The following is a 24,158-nucleotide window of genomic DNA, read 5'->3' as shown; positions in this document are numbered from 1 at the left end:
AATAAATCATAATAAACGAGCAGAAAAGCATGTAAATGCAAATGTTGCTCAAAATAAGCAATGGCTCGCTCTCCTATTGGCCAAGCATTGCAGACCACAAAAGCCAATATTTCGTGCTTAACAGACGCACTTTTAAAAATTAATTTGTTTTTGAAAAAAAAAATGTCGCTTCAACATTTTAAGAGTTTTTTTCACAGCATCTTCGAAACAAAAACCTTTTATTGGCGGCGTGTCTTGTTGAGTTTTCGCTACTGTAAATTTTGCACACTACTATTAGTCGTCTGCGCGCGGAGCGCGCCGTGGATACGGAATGGACATCAGTAACGCCACCCTAGTAACGCTACTGAAAAAAAACTCCGCAACGAGTAGCTCATCGCCCCGTGATGCTTTGCGCGTCGAATGGATGGATGGATGGATGGATGGATGGATGGATGGAATGATGGATGGATGGATGGATGGATGGATGGATGGATGGATGAATAAGGCAGAACCCTTTAAATCGGTGGTGAATCAAGTCACCTAGCCATGGCTCGTGAAATTTTACTGTCATTTTGATTTTAGCCACCAATCAGATAACCTTCGCTTGGCTACTTCTACCTGCTTAAATTTTTTTTTTAGCGACATCTGGCGGCCAAAGTGATGGATGGCGGCTGAATCGTCATTTCCTCTGAAGCGATGGCGGCGGCCATGCGTGGCATTAAGATGCCGTGTCTCTCGCGAGAGATGGTTCCCTCCGTAATTTTGGCGCTGATATTTACCGTAGCTCATTGCCTAGCTGACGATATTATTAGAGTTTCTAGACCACGCGGCGTCGCACTTAGACGTGAGTATATTTTTCGTATCCGCAACTCCGTTGAGTCACCGGCCAAGGATTGTTGGTCAGCTGTGATCAGCCGGCACTTGTATGCCTTTGGTGCCAAGTGGAGTGGAGGCGTTTTAAAACCCGTCCGCATTTTGCAAATAACCCACCGTGAACTGAGGTTCGAGAAAGGTGGCATAAAGACTTAAAGTAACCTTCAGGGAACGCCCACAACCTTAACGCCGGTTCTTGATGCTCAGCTCGTCGCTGTGCCTCACGCATCATGCAGAGATAAAACGTAGCTGTGTTTTATTATCGCGCCCCTTCATAAACGACCGTTAAGTGCAGCGGTTTCACTCAACGCTCGCATTTTCTTCCGCGCGTTGTGCAGATGCATCGTTATACGACCGTACGAAGAATTTCACGTGTTTCGACGGCAAGAAGGACCTTACATTTTCTATGGTGAATGACGATTATTGCGACTGTGACGACGGCTCGGACGAACCAGGTAGGGAGCACTCGCAATTTTCAGAGGCGAGATGGGGGGGCCTCTTGGTCCACCGAGACTCCGCGGTGCTTCGTTCACATTGTAACTTGCGCTCTGTTTCAAGGAGCAAAACGAATTCGGGGTTTATTGTTATTTCTGCGTACGTTTTTGAATCTCTAAAGCACAGTAAACGCGTATTCAGGGCTGAACTTGGGGTGCTGCAGGAACCACAAACACTTGTGGTGTGAGCCAAGCATGTGCAGAAAAAGTGTGATAGATATACACATTGGGTTACTGCAGTTTCTCATGTTTCTTTTTCTCTGTTACCTAAAGTGTGAGATAGCAATATGAGTTACTGAGCCAGGTGCATGCAAAGTTTGAAATATTTAGCCTGAAACGTTGTAATGCATAACATGTTAGGGCTTTTTATTTTTCCACTAGGTTTTATTACTTGCTGTATTTGTGTAACTTGTTATGACCATGTGTTTCTTGCTTTGCTTTTCTTTTTCTGAAGTGTCTTGCAGTGGGATAAGCTGTGGTAGCACATCCCAATAAATAAAAGCAAGGCACGCTGGTTAGCGTAGGCTCAGATTTACCAGAAAAGGAAAAAAACACACTGTGACTTTCATCAAGAAATCTTTTTTTGCAATTACTTTTCAGGCACCTCTGCCTGCATAAATGGCAAGTTCCACTGTGACAACTTGGGCCACAAAGGGCAGGACATCCCCTCTTCCTGGGTCAATGATGGCCTTTGTGGTGAGAAGTGTGACACCTTTACTCAGTGTGGTATCTAGCATTGAGGGTAGAACAGAGGGAAAAATAATTCCAGGCTCCTTTCCTTCGTTTACTGCATCTCTCACAGCTTGCCTTTTCATTTCTGGTCTGAAAGTTGCACACGTGATCATGTTTACGCAAATACTTCTTTTCGGTACCGTCAGTTGCATTGTCAACAAACGCTAAAAACTTCAACTGAGAATGTATGCTTTTTTCAAGAGGCAAAATAGACACCAGTGATGCTTATGAGCCTAACCTAGCCTTATTTTTCTCATCCACTGCAGATTGTTGTGATGGCAGCGATGAATATGCGACTGCTGCCGGCTGTGTCAACAATTGCCTGTAAGTCTGAGCATTTTTATTTTCTTAAAAACAGAAGTCTTAACCACTATCTAGCCTTCTAATTCCAGCCAGTTTCGGTTCTATCAACCAAAAATTAGCATAGTTGCATTGTTTCTTTCTTCTTAAAGCTTAAGAATAGCAGAGTCTGCAACAATAGTTCTCTGCTTTCTGGCGTGCTATGGCAACAGGTAGCATTCCATGGATTTAATAGTGAATTTAAGTGAACAGAAAGGTACTTCGAAGATAGGTTTAATTTTTCAATCCACCCAAGTTTCTCTGAAAAACATTCTGAGAGTTGCGGTCATTCCACTCACTCTGTAAATAATCAAGCTGTCAGAATGCCACTTGGAATGCAGGTCTGCCAGTTTGTTAGTAGTGTTGTCAGGCATGGTCCTGCTGTGATTCTTCACTTATTACTTTATGGTGCCACAGAATCCTTGGTAATGCTAAGCAGTGTTTCTTTCTTTTTTTTTTTTTTTTCTGATAGAGTGCTGGGTCCTTGAGGGTGAAATAGTTGAGTAAAGCAGAAATTTGGGCGAGTTGCTAGCACAACATCGGCGGGACATAGACAAGTGCTTGTCTTGTCCCGTTGCTGTTTCGCTGTTCCCCTACATAGAAATGGAGTTGTTGGAAGTTTGTAAACAAGATGTATAAAGCTGTGCCTAACAAGTGTGTTGGTTTTTGTTGCAGGGAACTTGGGCGACAGGCACGCGAGGAAGAAGCTAAGCAGCGAGAGCTGCTGACTCGTGGTCTACAGCTGCGGCAGCAGATGGCTAACGAAGGCAAACAGCACCGACTGGACTGCAAGGTTTGTGGCACTGCATTATGATTATAATGCTTGCTTGCTTTACTCACTCGCTTTCCCACCTACCTGCTTGCTCGCCTTACTCACTCATTTGACTCACTGTCTCACCGATCCATTTTCTGCCACTTAATCCTTCAGTCAGCTACCTATCCACACTTTCAATCACTTACCAAGTCTCCTGGCTATATCACCCACCTACTCATTCACTCCCTAACTTATCCGTTGACCCACTGCTTAACTCACTTATTTTCTTATGCATCAGCTTGCTCTCTGACAATTTGTTCTAATATTACCTTCCGCCTGCAGTACAAAAGCTTGTCTCCTTCAGACTGCTTGTACTACTCTCACAGTGTGAAAGCTCAGCTTGTCACTTATTTCTCAAGGGTGAGTTGTGGCCACTGCCAGAGACGACTGATGTTCACCAGGAGTGTTTGATTTAGCTTGCTGTCAGGTGTTGTCTCCCTACCTGACTTCTTGTTGTCAGCAAGAAGTCAGGTAGGGAGATGAGATCAGGAGGTTTCCTGGAATAGGCAGGGGCAGCACAGGGCTGATTGTAATTCATTGAGGAGGTCTTCATTATGCAGCAGGTGTAACCACTCTGATGATGGTGATTGCAGAACAAGCTCGAGGACCTGCGCGGGAGTGTGGAGGATGCACGCAAGGCGCGTGAAGCCCTCGAAGCTGTCAAAAAGCAGGCCTTGGACGCCGAAAGCCAAGCTCTCCAGAAATATAAGGACGCAGAGGCTGGTGAGGACACTTGGCAATTCTTGATCTTGACGGAGGTGCTGTCTTGCTCACGTTTATTTTCCAAGTAATGATCTTGTTTTGATGCAAGATGGCAGCCAATGTTTGACATTTACAAAGTGTGGCAGTCAAGTAAAGATTGGCTGTGAAAAAAAACAAAGCCAAGAAACAGTTATTACGGTTGCATTTACTCCACTGAAAAATTTAGACAAGAATAGCATCTTTCCCAGTATAACCATAATGCTGCAAAGAAAGACTACCAAGCTTTCACGAGTATTTGTTACTGAAAGACGTTTTCTGCTGCCGTGTATCGAAGATGACATAAGTGCTAGGCTAGGAGTGCTGCAGTGTTTGCAAAATTTTTATTGATTTATGGATGGTCAGGCTGTTCTGCATTTCAAGTACTGTACACAGTTTCAGGTAACGTCAGCCAAAGAAACAGCGTTCTGGTTGAGCCACTCTTGCGCTAAGTTCTGATCCTCCAGCATTAACTGGGGCATCACCAACTGAAATGACATGAGAAGAAAACTCAATTACAAGATCTACAGTCTGGGCAGCAGTGCGTTTCTTGTGTGCTACTTGATGATTGTGTTAAATCTCACAAGCATGGTACACTGAATGCAGCTTAAAGGAGGAAAACAAATAAACCAGTCAAATGAAGAGGACAAAGATATGTACCAACTGACCCAGATTGAAACTCTGCTTAAAGGAGTGGGGACGTCAGATTTGAATTATGTCCTGTTTGGTAGGAATGATGCGCAGGACTTTAGCAAAAATGGATAGCCGCATGGATTATGCCAACCCATGGTAAATAATTTATACTTGAATTTTTTTCTCATGTTTTGTTTTCAACAGCTGAACCGTGGCTGTGATGTAAAAGATGACTTGAGGTCAAATGAGGGATATCAAAAACTGCAGTATGGTTGCTACTTCCTTTGTTTGAATTTACCCAAACTCTTATGCAAGCTTACCCAAGAGCTGGAATGACAAAAAATAAACAAGCATCGATTATATTGCAATTTGTGTTTGCCTCACATGACCTCAACTCGTCTGGAACGCCGCGGCCAGTGTTTCTGTTGAAATCAGAACTTCAATGACATAAAAAAACACCCGGTTTTAAGTTGTTCTGCTGACTTAGATGAATTCCATATCGCGATTCATTGACACGAATGCAATGTGCACTATTTTGAAGAAGAAAAGCCATGTATCCAAAAATTTGATATGAACTTAGCTCACCGTATTGTTCGCGGTAATGTTCAGTAGTAGTTAAAATCCAGTTGGCATTGCAACTAGTCGTACTGTCGTAGTCTATTGTGATTAATATGATTTGCAGATAAAATAATTTGTGCATCCATTCATAAAATAATAGGCAACACTTCCCAAATCAAGATTCAAATTTTTTCTGCTTGAAATTTTTGCTACAGCCTGATCGTGAGGCGTGCCAGAATTGAAGGCCTAGAATTAATTTCAACCAGCTGGAGGTCTTTGATGTGTACAGAGGTCTGCGTACACAAGCGATTTTGCAGCTGTTTCTATTCAGACTTGACTGGCGCAACTGTGAATGAAGCCTCTAAACTCAGTCCGCCAAACCTTTCCTCGGCAGCAGGCTATTTTGTAAGGTGGCACTGGTCAGTTCATTAGTGGAATACTGCAGTGAATCCTGAGCTTATTGGATGCAGCGTCTGGAACTTGGGGTCACCTTATGTAAAGTGGGCTGTTACCACTTCTTGTGTCTTCAGAACGCAGGCGAGAGCAGGAGGAACAGGAGATGCAGCGGCACCAAGAAGAGGAGAAGGCCAATGCGCAGGAGGCCTTTAGAAGCCTGGACCTGGACAGCAATGGATTGCTCACCGTGGTGGAGCTGCAGAAGAACATCATCTTCGACCAGAACCGCGATGGTGCCGTGTCTGTGGAGGAGGCCAAGGTAATGGACACTAATATAGAACAAAAAGTTGAGCCAGTTAGTACATGGTTCTGTAGCAGAAACAGTGCAGGGACAAATCTGGATGCCGCTGCTTGCTCCGTGGTTATGGTGCTGGGCTGCTGGCCCATGAGATGCGGGTTTGATCACGGCCACGGTGGTTGCGTTTCGATGGAGACAAAATGCTAGAGGCCCATGTACTGTGCGATGCCAGTCCTTTGATGAATTGTTTGATGATGAATGATGAATTCAGCAGCACAAGCAGTTGTCACAAAGTATCGTGTCACATAAGCATGGTAACTGGCAGCGGGTTTGTTTCTTTATATTGCACATGTGTTTGCAGTGTGTAGCAAAACGCCGGTCAAGTCATTGCTCTGCTGAGGGTGAAGGTTTGTTCCTGCAACTGTGTGTTGTTACTATCTACTTAGAGTGAGCTAAAACACGAAAATGGACTGTTAGTTGGGTGGTTAACTTGTGCTCGCAAAATGGAGTAATTTGAGAGATGTAACCTGACGAATGCAGTAACTTACTGCTGGATTAAGTTTTCCACCCTTTCTTTGGCCAGCTGCTGCTGTTGCTTATGTGCAATATTGTGTGCTTTGGTTGAAGCTTCAAGTTTTGCTGCAGTTAGAGAGCCCGAATTAAATGAGAGGCATACTGCATTGTGGTCTTTTTAATTTTGTCATCATGGTGTGACTGAAGTCTGTTAACATTTGAGAGAAAGTAACTTTCATGCTTCAGCGATTTTCTTTTGTAAAAGTGGATGCTATGCTATGTGGTCGGCAGACACCTGTCTAAGCATATGTGTTTGTAGGATGCAACATTCAGCCTGAGGTGTTTGTCAGTACTCGAATGCCAGTGACGTGGTTCTGTATGCTTAATACTTCATTTAGAGTGCAAATGCCTCTGGAGCATTGCATTTTGATGGTTGATGGTAGCCAGAATGGGCTGTGTTCTTTTCTCCATTCTGTGCAGTTCTTCTTGCACATGAAGGACGAGATGGGCATGGAAGAGTTCACCACCACTGGCTGGATGATCATGAAGCCAATCTACACTATGGGCAAGGATGTAAGTGTTCGCCGGATGCTACCTGATGTACATTACAGCGACTACTGTGATATGGCGCTCAACATATTTGGTCAGCATGAGATGACCTCGAGACATGAGGACAGCAGCGTAAAAGAAAGCTGCATTCTGGAGGATGCTTTTAAGCGCGACAAAAGAAAGAAGCTTCAAGTATAAGAAACTGTTCCTACTCGCATCCCTCGCAGGCCAAAATCCAAACATAAGCTAATGCTTCTTGGAGGATGTAAGATGTGCGTCATGAGCACACTCTTTATGTAGTACCCATGGTATGCCATTGTGGCATGCGTGCAGCCTGATTGTGTAGTGATCATTGCATGTGTGATGATGCAATCACTAGGCCAGCAGTGATCAAGGGCGGTAAAAAAAAATTGACCCACCTTCTTGCTTTGCACTTGCATACGGCCCAGCTGACTAGCACGGCAGTTTCAAAATCTGCCTGCCATTGGTCCTTTGTTTTTGGCTGGATTCTGGCGAAACACACATACTGGGACTTGCCAGAAGTTTGTTCTCGTGCCATCTGTCACTCAACTGCTAAAGAGAACATCAGCACTAGCAAGCTAAAGAGAACATCGACACTAGCAAGCCTAAATGACTCGCATTTCAAATATTCTTTAGCAAAGCTGATTTGCCCGCTAATAAAGGCCTTTTTTTGACACAAGACGCTCCGTGTGTTTTGCCTGGAATGGATACCGGCAGGAGCTATGTACTACCCATGACTTAACTAAAACTACCTTAGACCAGACGGTTAGGTCAGCTCTGCACTTAGGTGGATTCCCCCACCCCCCTCTCGGCCTCCTAATATAAGATGGTCATTTTTGTAAATAAATGGTTGACATATATGGTATGGCAATATGCGGTAAAGTCAACCCCAGGTGCAAGGTGCCAATCTGCATGCACACTTGTCATCTTCAATTTTTTATTTATTTTTCTCTGGACATCTAGGTCATCTGTGGTTTTCCGAAAAATTACGTTTCAGTTATTGTTTTACATTTATTACTAGTAGATGTAGTGCTTGTAGTGGTGCTGGTAGCAGCACTAACCGCTTAATTTTGCATGACCTATTGACCTCCGGTCTGCTGTGCCATGAATAAGGCACCTGAAACACCAAGGACAATCCCAAACATCGTATAAGCGGTCGCACGTTACCATAATTGTAGGTTACTGATCGAGTCGCATGTTGAGTACTAGTATGCAGTGTGGTGCAAGTCTCTGTGCCAGATGTGATAAATAATGTACATCAAAAAACAAACATAACAAAGTTTCGCAGCACTATGTATTGGTGCAGTTGTTAAAAATTACAACTTAGAAACTGAGAGCGTTTGATTTGGTGAGTGAATAGTGTTGCGACTGCTACACAGGCGGAGACTACTCCGGCTCCTGACACGGTGCCGCCACCCTTGGAGGAGCCGCCAACTACCACCACGCCCTTGCCTTCATCGAAGGTATGCGCACTGTCTGTGGCATTGTGGGTGCAGTTTACCACTGTTTACCATGACTGTTTTGAAATTTCAGCTGAAAAACATTTATTCTTTTTTGTTTGAATGCGTTCGAACTGTTCTTTCTCATTGCATAACAGAAGTAGACATGTTTACTGCCTTAGGGTGAAAACGCACTTGCATGTGCATCAATCATTCAAGTGAATCGCTATCATGAATGATGTGAAAATTTGCTAGGTAATGCGTCAGAAAATGTTGAGCGCCAAAGCGCTGTCCACATTCTTCTGTCTGCAACGGTGCATGTTTAAAAGTTGAAATTTCGTGCTTTGTGGACTGTGTACTTCTGGACTATTCAATGTTTTTTTTTTTTGTATAGCTGAATATTACATAAAATTTCCAACGCTTATTCTAGTACGAGGTTTTGTGATACTTGCCCTGTGCTTGCACATTGCACAAGAAATTCGGCGAAAAATCGCAGATGACGTTACTTTGGTATGAAAGAAAAAGTAAATTTCTTCTGAAGGTGTGGGGAATTTAACCCATGACTTCAAGATTGCGAAGCGAGCACACAAACCATAGACAACAGAAGTGCTTTTCTTTAAAAAATGAAATGCAAAAAGGCAAAAAAAAATTAAATGCAAATTAAAAAGAAACACTGGTTTAGTGCCCTCTGTATTTTTTACTTTTTAATAAGTTTCACCATAGTAAAACCCTGCTCCTGTGAGCTATAGTACCGTAAAGAGAGATTTGTTCAGCAAAAATGGAGCCCTGCAGACAATGCACCAGACGTGGACTGAATTACGTAAATTACAGTATCTTAGCACCAGTATCTCAGTGGCAGCAGGAGCTTGTAATGTTTTTCATTATGCGGCTACATTCTTTAGCATCATTGCTGTCATATGTATATGGCATCCCAAAGCCATATTTGGCATTACATTTTAGCAAGTGCACAGAAAGTTTTGTTTATTCTAGCAAGCCGTGCAGAAAGTGAGCAGTCACAACCAGGCAACTGCAAAGTATCACCACAATAAATTTGAGACACTGCTAGTGCTTGTCTGGTGCCAGTGAAAGCAGGTAGTTCTGGGTGGCACAAGCAAATTACAATAGCAGGTGTCTTGTAATCCATGGAGGCCATGTGGCAAGTGCTTTCGTTGTGGCATCGTTTTAGTGCTGTGTTGCCAAAGTGTGCAATGACAAATAAAGACAAAATGTTTGTGTATTATTTGCTGGTCACTTTTTTTTTCTTGAGAGGCCTAGCAAGTCGCGCTGGTGTAGCGTAGTGAGGCTCCTATGCATCTGTTTTGCAGCATTTAACTACTGGCTGTATCGTCATCATCATCATCATTTATTATCCCTTAAGGGCCCTGGGTTGGGCGTTACATAAGGGGGGGTAACAAGTGCAGTAATCACGTGGTCATATAATTATAAAGCAAAATAAAAACCATAGAGGCAAGTAACGTTATACATTCTATGAAACCATGGTTATTGAAAGAGAAAAAAAAAAAGGACATTCTGAGGAATTTAAAAGTTCTGTTTGCTGGCATGAATTACTGTACCAGTCACAGCTGCTGCAGTTGACGCAGTTAGGTTGGAAGGGTGTCAAGCTGGGCTAGAACTATGTCCTCGCTGCTTTGTTACCGGCTGTGTTTTCACGCCTTGCCCATTTGCAGGAGGAGGAGGATGAGGAGGAGGAGGTTCCTGAAGACACTACTGAGGAAGGTGAAGAAGATGAGGAGGATATGGAACCGCCCAAGTTCCCTCCCAAGGATGACGAAGACATCACTGCGGACACGCCTCCTGCCACAGACAGCACCACGGAGTATGACGACGAGACTAAGGCCCTTATGGAGGGTGAGTATGTGTTCTTTGGCAAGGAATGGCTTCTTTTGGCAATGCTGGTTTTGAAACCACTTCATGCACCCTTGGAAAGGCATGAAGTCATGCTTAGAAAGCACACTTTCTTGCCATTTACTACGTGCTGGATGCAAGGGTGAACACTCCTGTGCACTATTCCTTGATTGCACAGCATATCATCAATGTGTAATGGTAGCTGAAACACTTTGCAGAACTTTTTAGATAGAAACATGAATTGCACTCTTGGTTTCTTACATAGCTGAATGTAAAAAACAAAATGGAAGATTTATACTTGTGCCACATGGAAAAATTTAATGCCATTCGCGTGGTGCCGTGTGCATAAGTTTAATGGAATTAGCTTTACTGCTATTTGCGACCTACTGAGTTCGCCAAAACTCATTCGCCCGAGCATTGCATACTCTCGTCCCCGTTCCATGCGCAGAAAAGTATGCAACATTGTTAGTAACAACTTTCTAACCAGTAGCAAATGGTTAATTCATAACTTTCAGTCAGATGAGGCATCTCTAGTGCATTTTTGATGCGAAGGGCGCCATTTTCACTAGCACTTCTGACAGATAGTCTTGTCTTGTGTGTCCACGCGAGTTTAGGACTTTTTTCACTCGTAAAAGAACAGCGTTATTTTCTGCAAAATAATTTTGTTACATTTGAACAACATTCCTGAGATATTTTGCTCATTAGCACTGTTTATATTTGGGGGCAACTTTTCACTGCCTTGTAAGCGTTATTGTCGTCATGACTTTCGTATCACATTTAATCTGTAGATTTAGCACCAACTCTGAAAATAATCTTATTAACAAACTCAATGCCCTAAGCATTTACTGCTATTTCTTGTGCGTATGTGGCTTGGGTATGAGTTCTGTTCATGCTCAGTTATTGCTTGATTGTGGCCTGAAAGAATGCGAGTGAAATTTTTTTTTTTCATCCTGTGACTAATTTGCATTCTTTAGTCATTTGCAGCTGACTTTTCTCCAAGGAATGTAGAACCATCTAGAACCCCTAGAAGCCTGTAGAATCTATATTTAGCTTGCATTACAGTTCTGCCAGCAACTTCACACACTGTTTTTAGTAAAATAGCTTTATTGTCTTGTCTAGTTGAATTTTACTTAAAAGAGGTGAGCAGTGTGGATGCTGTTTATATACAATAGTTAAGGCTGCATTTTTTTCAACTTTTAATGAAGGCTTTTATGAGCATCGTGCCATTTTCTAAATGTTCTTTCAGCTGCCAAAAAGGCGCGAGATGAGTTCACGGAGGCCGACAGCAAGGTCAGAGACCTGGAATCCGAAATCAGGTAAACACAGAATCACTATGTGCCCAAAATACGATTGCAAACTGAGCCACTTTTTATGTGTATGCGTGTTGTATTTTATGTGTGTGTTTACTTGAAGCAAAACCAATGCTATTTTGTACGCCACATTTGCCCGGTCATTTTTTCCCGGTCTTGTGCCCACCTGCCCTTAGTGCTGTTTCTGGTCCACACTTAAAGTGGCCTTTCTGAACGATTTTTAATGTGATAGCGCCAAGAAGCTCATGTTGCAGAAAATCTGGCATCAGCGACAGCGGTATTGTCGGCGTCATTGACCGTGAGCGAAAAATACATGATTAATCCCTAGAGATGGAACCTAGGAGGCCGGTGTCCCACCTATGTCACGTAACCCTGTGGCGTTATCACAACCTGCCCACCGGATCGTGAGCAAACTGTGCACTGTGTCAGGTAGGTGGCAGAGAAGTTGCTCGCAAGAGAAACTTGGGTTGCACAAGCCCCACCGGTGGCAGCACTTGCCGTCACAGGTCAGTGGCGCATCGCTTAACCGCTGCACCACTGTGCTCAGTGTGGTACGAGGGCTCCCAGGGATCTATGAATAGAGAACCACCAATTCCGCATATAATAATAATGATAATAATAATAATCATCCTTATTTGCGCCATATGATATGACACGGGAGACCGGCAGTAAAAGCTGCCTCATAGGACAGCTTGACAAGACCGCCGGCCCCCCTATAGACTTTACAGCAAGGCATGGCACATAACACACATTGTCATTAACCGATTAACGCTTTTGCGTCATACCCTTAAGGCAGAGCTTGGGTCCCCTCCACTTTTTTTTTTCTAAATTAATGACATCTAAACATGCAAGCTTTAGTTTGAGTGTCCATCAGCTCTTAATTTTCTGCTCTGGCTTTTTTGTGACTTGTGTCTGCTAAGGTTCATAGCCAGTCAAGGCTGTGGCTGGTTGCTGTTATCCATACTAGGTTTGCTTTCGCCAAAACCTTGAGAAGTGGTGGCACTGCTGGTTGACAGCATAAACCAGGCAGGAAAGATGCTGTAAGAATAGAAGCAGGGTGTACTTTGCTCATTGTTCGTGCATGCTACATAGAACATTTGGTTTGCAAGAATACGCTAGTTTCAAAACAAGGGATGGGACACAGTTAACATAATTGCACAAAACAGTGGATATAATACTATATACAAATCCGATTTCGGCTCCCATGAGCTATGTGAGGGTCACCCGATTATATATTCCCTGTGCATAAGCATTGTACAATGTGACATTGTGTACTTTTTGGGTTATCTTTTCATTCATGGTTTTTTGTTGATGCTTGGCCAGATATGGATTAGTTGTGACTGACACTGTTTCAGTCGCCTGTGTTATTTCCTGTGTACCTGCACCCCCCTCTCTTATTGTAATGGGTTTCGGTCCTGTGGGTGACTATATTATTAAATGCATTGCGACTGTGCAGGAAACTGGAGCAGTCCCTGGAGACAGACTATGGCCCGGAGGACACGTATGCCGCCTTGCGGGAGCAGTGCTTCGAGTTCTCTGACCGCGAGTACACGTATAAGTTGTGCCTGTTTGACAAGGCATCCCAGGCACCAAAGTCTGGTGGCTCTGAGACCAGCCTGGGGTAAACACCTTGTTATTTTTTTATTTTTTTTATTGTGTGTTAATGCGTCCCAAGTCTTTCTGTACCCTTTCTGTGTGCAAAACAAGGTTGCACCCATGCACAGGCATGACAATGGCCATATTTAGAGGAACTCATGCACCTCCGCATTTCCTGCTTATTTTTGTTCATGTAGTGTTCGGTTCTTTCTTTATATGTTCATTTTCTTCTTTGGGCATATCTCCATGCAAATCATCACAGCTGTAGAGAGAGATGCAGGAAAGGAAGGAGTGGCAACAAAACACCGGAAAGGTGACAGGAGTTACATTGTAGTTCTATGTTTTCTTCTTTGTAATGATGTATAAAACATTAGAATGAATGTATCACCACATGATGGTTTTTAGTGAGAAAGCACTAATCCGGAGCTTCAGAGTATAGCAAAATTGACTAGCGTTTGTCTGTCCAAGGGCAACCTGGATCATACAGATTCCACAGTGGCAGCACCTGCCGTTTCAGGGCAGTGGCGCACTACACCACTCCTGGCTCTGCACCAGGAGTGGTATGAGGACTTTCTGGGTTCTCTGAATGTTAGGTAGAGAAAGGCCAATTCTTCATAATTGGATACGCCTTGCTTTCGCACTGTATACGAATGCTGTAAACATTCTCTCTCATTTCTGCCCAAGAGCACTGAGTAATTTATAATTCAACTTCTCTCATGCTGCTCTGGTTTCACTTTCATCAATCTAATGATGGCTATGACTTCAAAGCTGGATTAAGATCGTGTGAGGCATGAAAATAACTGCATTATAATTGCTGATACATCATTGGGAGTCATTCCAGATCTTGAAGCAGGCTGGCTTAAGCGTTGTAGTGAATTAAAATTAAAACTCTATCAGCAGTTATATTAATTTTTTCATGCCTCACATGACCTACTAAAGCCACCTTTCACAGCTATCGTTCGGCTGTTAAAACCGACACGCAAACAGCATCAAGAGGAAATTCAATGGTGAATTATTTAGCGGTCGCAGGGGTATATATATCATGGGGTGATCTATGTATGCTAATGTCTAACTCAGCATTTCACAGAAGAAGACACACTCAGAACTGGTGCCCACAGTTCTTTAAAGTTGTCTGGCAAAAAGAAAAGTGCAAAATTTTTGTAAGCTGACCTTGTCTAACGGGCTTACTGCCTTGAATGGTTGCATTAGCTTTTGGAAAATGGTTGCAATCAATAATAGTTAGTGCCCTTCCTGTCACTTTCATATGCACGGGCAGGGAACTCTTGTTTTTAATTCTTCTTGGTTCTCCCACCACAGTATTGGCTATCATTATGTGACAGGTGTATTCCAGAAGAAAAAAAATATAAAGGTGGGAGTAATTGATTCTGGTGACCATTGTTATGAAAAGTTATTTTATACGAACTAGCTCAACAAAAGTAAGCATTAAGAATAGAATCTAGGACCCCTCTTCCCGTAGCTTGAGAACCTATGATCCAAGAGCAGCAACAGGTTCTTCAGTTGGCAATACTAACTGCAAGTAGTTGGGGACCATGCTGGCTGAATAGACTGTACAGTTACAAAATCAAAGTTGCTTCTTTTATGTTCTTTGCTTGTGTGCCTGCTGTGTTTTTTATTCGTGGGAAGTATGCAAGTGCCAGGAATAACCGTTTTTTCTACTGGTAATTTGTGCTGCAGACAATGGGGTAGCTGGCACGGTCCGGAGGACAACAAGTACAGCCAGATGAAGTACGACAGTGGCGCGACCTGCTGGAACGGGCCCGCCAGATCTGTTGTGGTGAGCTGACTGCGCCAGGGGGCATTTTGCGGCTCCCATTTTCCAAACTTTGTCTTTGGTGTACTGTTTACAAGGTGTTACGTCTCGCCTTCGACGCGCGGTATAGCCGGCGCGGATGCAACGGACGCCGCGGCTTCGTTCATCGCGGCCGCAACGCCTCCCGCCAAGCGCGTCCAGGCATGTTTCAGTGCCACGTGTCGTCGTGCGTGCGTGTGTGTGTGTGTGCATGTTTTGCCCACGCTTGTCAAAGCGCGGCAGCCGGGGAGAGGAGCTCCTCAACTGGGAGGCGAGGAGGTCTGACCGGCGCCGGCCTGGCGGACGCGCCCGTCACGCCTGAACATGTTCAAGCGTCGCCGTATCGGATGACTCTTCCCAAGCCGTTCCCTCTTGCCCTCGACTCCGAGGGTATAAGACGCCGCTGCCCCTGACGCCGAGAGAGACTTCGATTTCTTCCTGCGAGTAACGTGGTCGCCCTGACCGGCTGCTCTTTTGCGATGCCAGAATAAACAAGTTGTTCTGTTGCCAGTCGACTCATCCTTTGCCGGGACCTTCGGATGTTTCCTGCTTTGCCCCAGGCCGCCAGGCCAACGCTACCCTTGGGGCTTGAAACCCAAATGCAACAACTGGTTGCCAGCGGTGAGATCCCGACAACGGAGGCCAGCAGCGAAGATATGCGGTCAACTGTATGCTGAGCAGCACAACGACCATCCGGGAGCAGTGCAACGAGCCCTGTGTGATGACTGGTTGCCTGCAGCGGAACGACTGCGCTGAATTCTTGGCTGCAAGGTTTGGTGAGTGCGGGACTTTCTTCTTCTGAGTTTTGCCAGGCTTTTGTTAGTGTCAGAAACAGAGCTGGTAATTGTGGTTGTCGTTGCTGCCGGGTTAGTTTGCGGCAAGACAATAGTAGGCAGTAGAGAAAGCAGCATTCGGAGCAGCCATGGATTTGAAGTCGTTGCGCAAACCGAAATTGCTGGAGCTTGCAAGAGAGTTGGGTCTGAATGTCTCAGACAAACTCAGAAAACCAGAACTGCTAAGGGCTATTCTTGAGTTGGAGGCTGAGGATGACGAGCTGTCGGAATGCCTTGAGACCATTGAGGAGAGGGAGCAAAAAGAGAAAGACGAGCGCGAACGTAAAGAACAAAAAGAGAAAGAGAAAGAAGAGCGCGACCGTCAACACGCTTTGGAAATGAAGCGTCTCGAGGTAGAGATGGAACGCGCTCGTAATGGAAGTCAGGCACACGGTGCAGGAGAACGGGTATCGTTCAAAATGACTGACCTGATGCGGCCGTTTAAGCTTGGAGAGGACATTGGTTTGTTCCTGGTTAACTTTGAGCGAACGTGCGAGAAACAGGGGTTCTCTCGGGAAACGTGGCCACAGCGCTTGCTCACTTTGTTACCCGGCGAGGCGGCCGACGTAGTCGCTCGCTTGAAGAGAGAGGAGGCAGAGGATTTCGACCAAGTGAAATCAAATCTGCTAAAAAAGTACAGGCTGTCAGCGGAGGCGTTCCGTCGGAAGTTTCGGGAAAATGAAAAAGGCAGAAATGAGTCATATACAGAGTTTGCCTACAGGCTTATGTCAAACATGCAGGAGTGGCTCAAAGAAGAGAAAGCGTTTGGTGACCACGAGAAAATTCTGCAGTGTTTCGGGCTGGAACAGTTTTATAGTCTGTTACCTGAGAACGTGCGGTACTGGGTCTTGGATAGGCCAGACGTTAGTACAGTGGCTAAAGCCGCCGAGCTAGCCGAGGAGTTTGTGACGCGTCGGGCTCGCGGAGCTAAGGACGGTCAAAAGGGTGAATTTGGCTCCAAGTCTGAGAGGCCGAAGTTCACACCCATGAGAGCAAGGGGGGACACGCGTAGTGCGGATGCGAGTGAAAGCAGTCCGACCGAACGTAAGGAGACGGCGGCAGCCGAAGCCGAACGCAGAAAGCGGTTCGAGAGGAGGCAAGCGCGCGTGTGTTATACGTGCCAGAAGCCGGGTCACTTTTCGGCGCAGTGTCCAGAAACAAAAAGAGAAGTCGTGTGTTTGTCATTATGTAGCACTGACGAGAACATGAAGCTTCTCGAGCCTTACATGCGAGACTTCCTCGTGAACGGGAAAGAGTGCCGAGTGCTTCGTGATTCCGCAGCTACAATGGATGTAGTTCACACCTCTTACGTAGAACCCGATATGTTCACGGGCGAGTGCGCATGGATCAAGCAAGCAGTGGAAGCTCACAGCGTGTGTCTGCCCGTAGCAAAAGTGGTTATTGAAGGACCTTTCGGAGCAATTGAGACGGAGGCCGTAGTGTCATCTAGGCTGCCCCCCCAGTACCCGTACCTATTTTCGAACAGGTCCGATCACCTCCTGCGCGAGAAGGGGCTTTTGTTTGGTGAGGCTAGCGTTCAGGCCTTAACCAGATCGAGAGTTCGGGAGCTCGCTGCAAAGGCGGTAGTTGCGGGGCCGACGTTGTCAAACAATGAGAAAGGGTCGGAGGCGCAGCAAGCTGATATTCAGAGCACGTCCGAACTGAATAAAATTGAGCCTGTAGCGTTGAAGGCACCAGGTACTGGATAGGAAATGCCCGACAAGGGAAAGTTAGAAGAGCTTCCGGGACTAAGCTCAGTGACGAACAGGGAAGACAATGATCAGGTCATTAGTGACTTAATCATTAAAGCACCGCTGTCGGCTGAGCAGAAAACCGAACTACACCAACTCTTACAAGAGTTTCAAGGTCAGTTCTCTGAGAGGCCTGGTAGGACTTCTGTCCTTACTCATGATATAGAACTTACCTCCCCAGAGCCAGTACGATCCAAGGCGTACCGGGTGTCACCCCGCCAGCGCGATATTATGGAGGCTGAGGTAAAGAAAATGCTACAGCTCGGTGTTATTGAGGCGGGTGAGAGTGATTATACCTCCCCTTTGATTTTAGTTGAGGTACCGGGCAAGGAACCTCGTCCTTGCGTCGACTACCGCAGGCTTAATTCCATTACTAAGGATCAAATTTATCCGATCCCTAACATCGAGGAGCGCCTTGAGAAAGTTAGTAGCGCTCAGTTTATTTCCACCCTAGATCTTGTCAGGGGTTATTGGCAGGTTCCACTTACAGAAGAGGCTAGTAGGTATGCGGCGTTCATTTCACCAATGGGAACATTCCGTCCTAAAGTTTTGAGTTTTGGTTTGAAGAACGCGCCATACTGCTTTTCAAGCCTCATGGACAAAGTGTTGCGGGGACAGGAAGAATTCGCTTTACCGTATTTAGACGACGTAGCGATATTCTCCGCCTCCTGGTCTGAGCATATGGCACACTTGCGGGCAGTGCTAACCCGCCTGCGCGAAGCGGGCTTGACAGTCAAGGCTCCCAAGTGCCAATTAGCACAGGCCGAGGTTGTCTACCTCGGTCACGTGATTGGACAGGGTCGTCGCCGCCCCTCTGAAATAAAGGTGGCCGCTGTGCGAGACTTCCCGCAACCGCGCACGAAGACCGATATTCGGTCGTTCTTGGGTGTCGCCGGCTACTATCAGAGGTACATCCCCAGGTACTCCGATATCGCGGCTCCCCTGACGGATGCTCTAAGAAAAACAGAGCCCCAAACAGTCGTCTGGAGCGAGACAAAGGAGAGAGCTTTTAGCGCCCTAAAGAGCGCCCTAACAAGCCAGCCTGTGCTACGATCGCCAGACTATACCAAAGGGTTCGTTGTTCAGTGCGATGCTAGTGAGCGAGGCATGGGCGTTGTACTGTGCCAAAGGGACAATGGAGAAGTGGAACACCCCGTCCTGTATGCTAGTCGTAAGCTGACCTGTCGTGAGCAGGCGTACAGCGCCACCGAGAAAGAGTGTGCGTGTCTCGTGTGGGCCGTTCAGAAATTGTCATGCTACCTAGCCGGCTCGAGGTTTATCATTGAGACGGATCATTGCCCTCTCCAATGGCTGCAGACCATATCTCCCAAAAATGGCCGCCTCCTGCGCTGGAGCCTCGCTTTGCAACAATATTCCTTTGAGGTGCGTTACAAAAAGGGGAGTCTCAACGGTAACGCCGATGGCTTAAGTCGAAGCCCCTAACGTAGGAATCCGCCTCAAAGTTGTTTGTTACTGATGTTTTCTTCCTGAGGCAGGATTTTTAACATATTGCTTTTGTTTAGTGTTTCTAAGTGATTATGTGCTTTCTAGTGCAATTTTCCAATTTGTGGACGCGTTCTGAGTGCTGCTTGACTACTGTATGGAACTAGGCAGTAGTATAAAAGGGGAAAGAGCCTGGCAGAGCTTAGTGAGGGTTGTCTCGTGCTTGCTGACTGAGCGGTTGCGTTTCGGCGTAGTTCTAACGCTTGCTGGGAACGAGCACAAAAATGGCAACTCTCCTGAAGTGACTTTGCAGTGTCCTATGTGATCCTGAACCCGAGAACGAGGCCTTCTCTGTGCGCTGCGCTCAAGCAACGTCGAGGGACGATCGGTTTCGATTACGAGCATCATCGAGCGACATCCCTCTGGACAGCGGATGCAGTCCCCTGACCATCGGGATCTCCTTCTCCCGGCGGGGCGGTCTGTTACGTCTCGCCTTCGACGCGCGGTATAGCCGGCGCGGATGCAACGGACGCCGCGGCTTCGTTCATCGCGGCCGCAACGCCTCCCGCCAAGCGCGTCCAGGCATGTTTCAGTGCCACGTGTCGTCGTGCGTGCGTGTGTGTGTGTGTGCATGTTTTGCCCACGCTTGTCAAAGCGCGGCAGCCGGGGAGAGGAGCTCCTCAACTGGGAGGCGAGGAGGTCTGACCGGCGCCGGCCTGGCGGACGCGCCCGTCACGCCTGAACATGTTCAAGCGTCGCCGTATCGGATGACTCTTCCCAAGCCGTTCCCTCTTGCCCTCGACTCCGAGGGTATAAGACGCCGCTGCCCCTGACGCCGAGAGAGACTTCGATTTCTTCCTGCGAGTAACGTGGTCGCCCTGACCGGCTGCTCTTTTGCGATGCCAGAATAAACAAGTTGTTCTGTTGCCAGTCGACTCATCCTTTGCCGGGACCTTCGGATGTTTCCTGCTTTGCCCCAGGCCGCCAGGCCAACGCTACCCTTGGGGCTTGAAACCCAAATGCAACAAAGGACTAGTGGTATTATTCATTGGCACATTTTCTTTCACCCTCATTAGCATTAGTACGTAGACCCAGCAAACATGTTTGCCAGATTCCCTGTGTACTGCCCGGTGGCTGTGGCTTTATTACAGTTCCTTCTTGTTTGCTCTTGTATTAGCTCACACTGAACCAATTTCAAAGTTCTTCAGTACTCCTGATAGTCAGGAAACTCCTGCCGAAATTTGGTCGGGGTGCAGCGAGCAGTAGACTGCACTGGCGGCATATGGTGTGGTTGCACCAGAAAAACTTGGTTCCACACCCGTGCTATTACCGTATAAACGCGTTAAGGGCCGCACTTTTTTTCCCAGATTCGGGGGGCAAATTTCGGGGTGCGGCCCACACACGCGATTTTCTAAAAAAAATTTTTTTTTCAAGTGAAAGCAAACCAATCTGGAATGCGCAGCATTTATTTACCGTTCAGGCATCACTCACGGAGTCTTCAGACTCCGAGCTGGTGCTGTGTTCAGGTAAATGTTCAGCCCACAGAAAGTCGTCTTCGGTCCCGCCTAAACTGTTTGAAATTCCGGTCACTTTGAAACTCCGGGTTACAATGTCGGTCGACACGGAATTCCACGCGGACAAAATCCATCCAAGCACAGTCGCGAGCGGTGCCCTCTTATTAAGCCGCCCTGTTGGCGTCTCGTCGTGATTGCCATTGGCCATCCATTCCGAATACTGCCTTCGAAATTCAACCTTAAAGGCCAATTGATGCTTACATCCAGGGGTTACAGCATGCCGGTGAGGCCGCCCGGTATCATGGCCTTGTCTGTGCAGATACCGCGCAGGCGTTCCTTAACCCTAACCGTCAAGTGACCGCGGAAGCTGTCCAAGACGAGGAGCGATCGTCGGGCCAGCATGGCGCCTGGGCGCTTCTCCCAAACGCTTTTTACCCAGTCGAGCACAAGCTCATCGTCCATCCAGCCCTTTTCTTGGGCACGAACTACAATTCCCTTGGGGAAAACGCCTTTAGGAATCGTTTTTGTTTTCAGGATGACATAGGGGGCAGCTTCCGCCCGTCCGCGGTGACGCACAGCATAACGGTACACCGTTGGCGCTCCGCGCTGGTTGTCCGCACGAAAACACTCTTCTTTCCTTTCAGTTCAACTGTGCAGCTCTCGGGACAGTCGAACCACCAGGGGGTGTGGTCGGCGTTCGCTATTTGTGAAAATATATAGTTGTGCTCACGACGCAGACCGATGACATACTTCTGAAAGCTGAGCACCTTGTCGGTGTAGTCGGGGGGCAGCTGCTGGCACAGCGTGGTCCTTCGCCGAAATGATAGGCCCTTCCTCTTCAGAAATCTTCGTACCCAGCCGACACTAGCCTTGAAGTCCTCGTGCGGTATGCTTTTAGCACGCGCCAAGGCTTGTGCCCTCACGCGCAGCATGTCCGTTGTCAACGCGTAGCCGTTGTTCCGCACTTCCATCGAATAGCATAGCAGCTCTTCTTCTAGCTCAGGAAATTTGCATGGCTTTCCTCGGAAAGCGCGCTTTTTGGAGCTGGTATTCTTCAACGCATCCCTTTGTCCGCACCACCGTCGGGCACACTTCTCGTCCACGTCAAATTTTCTGCCCGCGGCACGCTTGCCGTGTTCGAGAGCGAACTCCACTACTTTCAGTTTAAAGCCCGCCGTGTAGCTGTTGAGGTGCTTGCCCATCGTGCAACAGTGACAATGCTCGGAGGCAGTTCATGAAAAAGTGAAGAACGACAGCGCACGAGAGCAACAACTATGCCGACCGACCACGCTAACACAACCACCAAAAAACGCATGCTTTGACAGCCAGAACAGAACAAAGTTAGACCTGGCGATACCGATGCCGATACGGATAGCGGAAGTACAGTACTCACGGATTGAAATAGGACATTCGGAGCGCGTGGCCGTCGCTTCATGGAGCGCCGCCCGTAGACGCTCATGGAACCAAGGTGGTGCATTGTGGTATGGCGCGAGAGGGAGAACATCTATAAAGCAGAATTGTTCCTTCCAGTAGCCAATGAGCCGGCCTGTGGTTTACCACATGCCTGCGTGGCACTGCAAGGCTAGCGCTCCAAATGTCCTATTTCAATCCGTGAGTACTGTACAGTAGCAGAAGCTCGCGGCAGAAGAAAAGATGATGATGATGACCCGCGGCCTCGGGCGCCATCCATGGGCGGCACCTCGAAGCTCCTGCGCGCATGTATTTCGAAGGCTATTTTTGCGTGTTTTCTGGAAAGTTTGGGTGCGGCCCTTACACGGATTTTTTTTTTTCTTCAAATATTTCCTTTGGGAATACGGGGTGCGGCCCTTACACAGGTGCGGCCCTTACACGGGTGCGGCCCTTACACGCGTTTATACGGTACATCCCGTTGCTTTTGCTAGTACCTTCTGCGTCAACTCTGATTATTTTGCAGGTCGACCTTCACTGCGGTCTCGAGAACCAGCTGACGTCAGCGTCCGAGCCAAATCGTTGCGAGTACCACTTCGACTTCAGCACACCAGCAGCATGCATGCAGCCAGCGGCCGAAACGTCTACCGATTCACATGTCCACGAAGAACTGTAATGGATCTTTGTTGCCGTGCTCAATCATTGGGGGAACATCCATGCTTGAACCATTCCAGCGGGGCCCAAAATTAACTGTCACCACGAGGGGACGATCATGGGCGTAGCCTAGGGGGCAGGAACGGATTGTCAAGCACAAATTTTTGGCATTGTGCATAACGGTCCACACTGTTTGACCTGTCTGCAAAGAGAGCAGAGAGTGGTTTTCACCTGCCTGTTTCATGTGTCGCCTTTTGTATCTTCGTTGGAAGCACAAACCATATGTACCTTTCCCCGCTCCCTTTGCGTACTGGTGGAAGTCCTCGACTGTTTGAACTGCATCAACCCTTCATTTTTCTGTGCTCCTGTTTTCTCTTTATCTGGCATAAGGAATAAAGCTTGTGTGATTGCGATTTTTAAGCTGGACTTGTGGCTTGCTTTTTCTCAACATGCATTCCTTTATCAGCATCGTGGCATGGGATGTAAGCAATCTGTTTAGGTGACTTCCAGGTGTCCTAGCTCTGCCATCCCACAGCAATCATGGTAGAGTGATTGCTGCGATGAGTGGTGATCTTGTGTTTCTGCTTTAAACTTATCTTAGTATCTGCTTACAGGCACTGATGCATGTAAGCATATCTCGCAAGCTTGAAACTACACATTTTTGAGCACAAAGATTCAAGTAATATAGACATGTTGAGAGCACAACGGATAAATTTCTAGTGCATGCTTACAGTATCCGCAGGATTGTCGCTGCAGCATGCATGTATACAGGTCACGAATAACTATGCCCTGCGCCTAACATTTAGGTTGAGCAGGCGAGAGGCAAGCGCATATCCTCCTTGGATGCTTAAGGATTCATTTATTCCATCACAAAGCATGTGGTTCATGTAACCGTGAAGTTGTGTATGTGTGAGTGGCGAACGAGAAGACGTGATCCTGAGGATGATGGCAAACTTCGACGTCGGAGCCGATGAACTGTTCAATATCGCGAAGCGGGAGCTGCTTCAGCAGCTGAAATGTCTCGGTTTGTGCGTCGTTCTGTGGTCTGCTGCCGACCCGACGGAAACGGGAATCAATCTGGGCATGCTGGGCGGCTCGGGCTTGGCGCTTTGATGGCAAGCACCCCAATGGTGGTGGTGGAAAACCTTATAATATTAGCAACCCTTAGCAGGAAGCCGGTAAGGGTGGGCATAGGGCAAAGAGGGGTTGAAAGAGACGGGTCGGCCCTCGCGGTCGTGCTAGGTGGCCAGGAGCTCGTGAGCAGCCCTGGCGACCTCACTGGCCCAGGTCGCCATCCGGTCGCCGGTGACAGGGCGCAGGTAAGCGTTGAATTCTGCACTCGCTTCTTCGGGAAGTGTAAGTCGCCGAGTGAACTGGCGTGCTTCACGTAACTCAGCCCGTCCTCGGTAGTTTCCTCATGCTTCGCGCTCACCCCCACGCAGCCGTCAATTCACCGCCTTGACGGAGAAGCTTCTGGGTCGTAGCCGCGGACGTTGCAGGCCACGACGAACTTCGAGTGATCCGCTGCACTTCCAGTGGTCCCTAGCGCCTAGGGTTCTGTCAGTTGGAAGCTAGCGCCTGTGTTGTGTGCGTCTTTC

The 24,158-nt window shown here is 47.0% G+C and overlaps 1 protein-coding gene across 1 annotated transcript; it reads left to right on the top strand.

Annotated features, from left to right (window-relative positions):
• Positions 1 to 647: 647 nt before the first annotated feature.
• Positions 648 to 22,980, top strand: LOC144111133 (glucosidase 2 subunit beta-like). The gene is made up of 14 exons (XM_077644285.1): positions 648 to 823; positions 1,191 to 1,307; positions 1,947 to 2,042; positions 2,345 to 2,402; positions 3,093 to 3,210; positions 3,825 to 3,954; positions 5,691 to 5,875; positions 6,848 to 6,940; positions 8,317 to 8,400; positions 10,065 to 10,245; positions 11,489 to 11,558; positions 13,009 to 13,173; positions 14,844 to 14,943; positions 22,433 to 22,980. Exons 1-14 carry the CDS (start codon positions 676 to 678, stop codon positions 22,580 to 22,582), a joined length of 1,695 nt encoding a protein of 564 aa, XP_077500411.1. The 5' UTR covers positions 648 to 675; the 3' UTR covers positions 22,583 to 22,980.
• The last annotated feature ends 1,178 nt before the right edge of the window (positions 22,981 to 24,158 follow it).

This window comes from Amblyomma americanum, chromosome 11, assembly GCF_052857255.1.
Source record: "Amblyomma americanum isolate KBUSLIRL-KWMA chromosome 11, ASM5285725v1, whole genome shotgun sequence".
NCBI lineage: Eukaryota > Metazoa > Arthropoda > Arachnida > Ixodida > Ixodidae > Amblyomma > Amblyomma americanum.
The sequence above is the reverse complement of the archived record's forward strand: the minus strand, read 5'-3'. Positions and strand labels throughout refer to the sequence as shown.

Coding starts and splice junctions, on each gene's coding strand:
- LOC144111133 (XM_077644285.1), top strand. CDS start 676: ATGGCGGCGGCCATGCGTGGCATTAAGATGCCGTGTCTCTCGCGAGAG. Junction 3,211..3,824: donor AGCACCGACTGGACTGCAAG/GTTTGTGGCACT, acceptor TGGTGATTGCAG/AACAAGCTCGAGGACCTGCG. Junction 6,941..8,316: donor TCTACACTATGGGCAAGGAT/GTAAGTGTTCGC, acceptor ACTGCTACACAG/GCGGAGACTACTCCGGCTCC.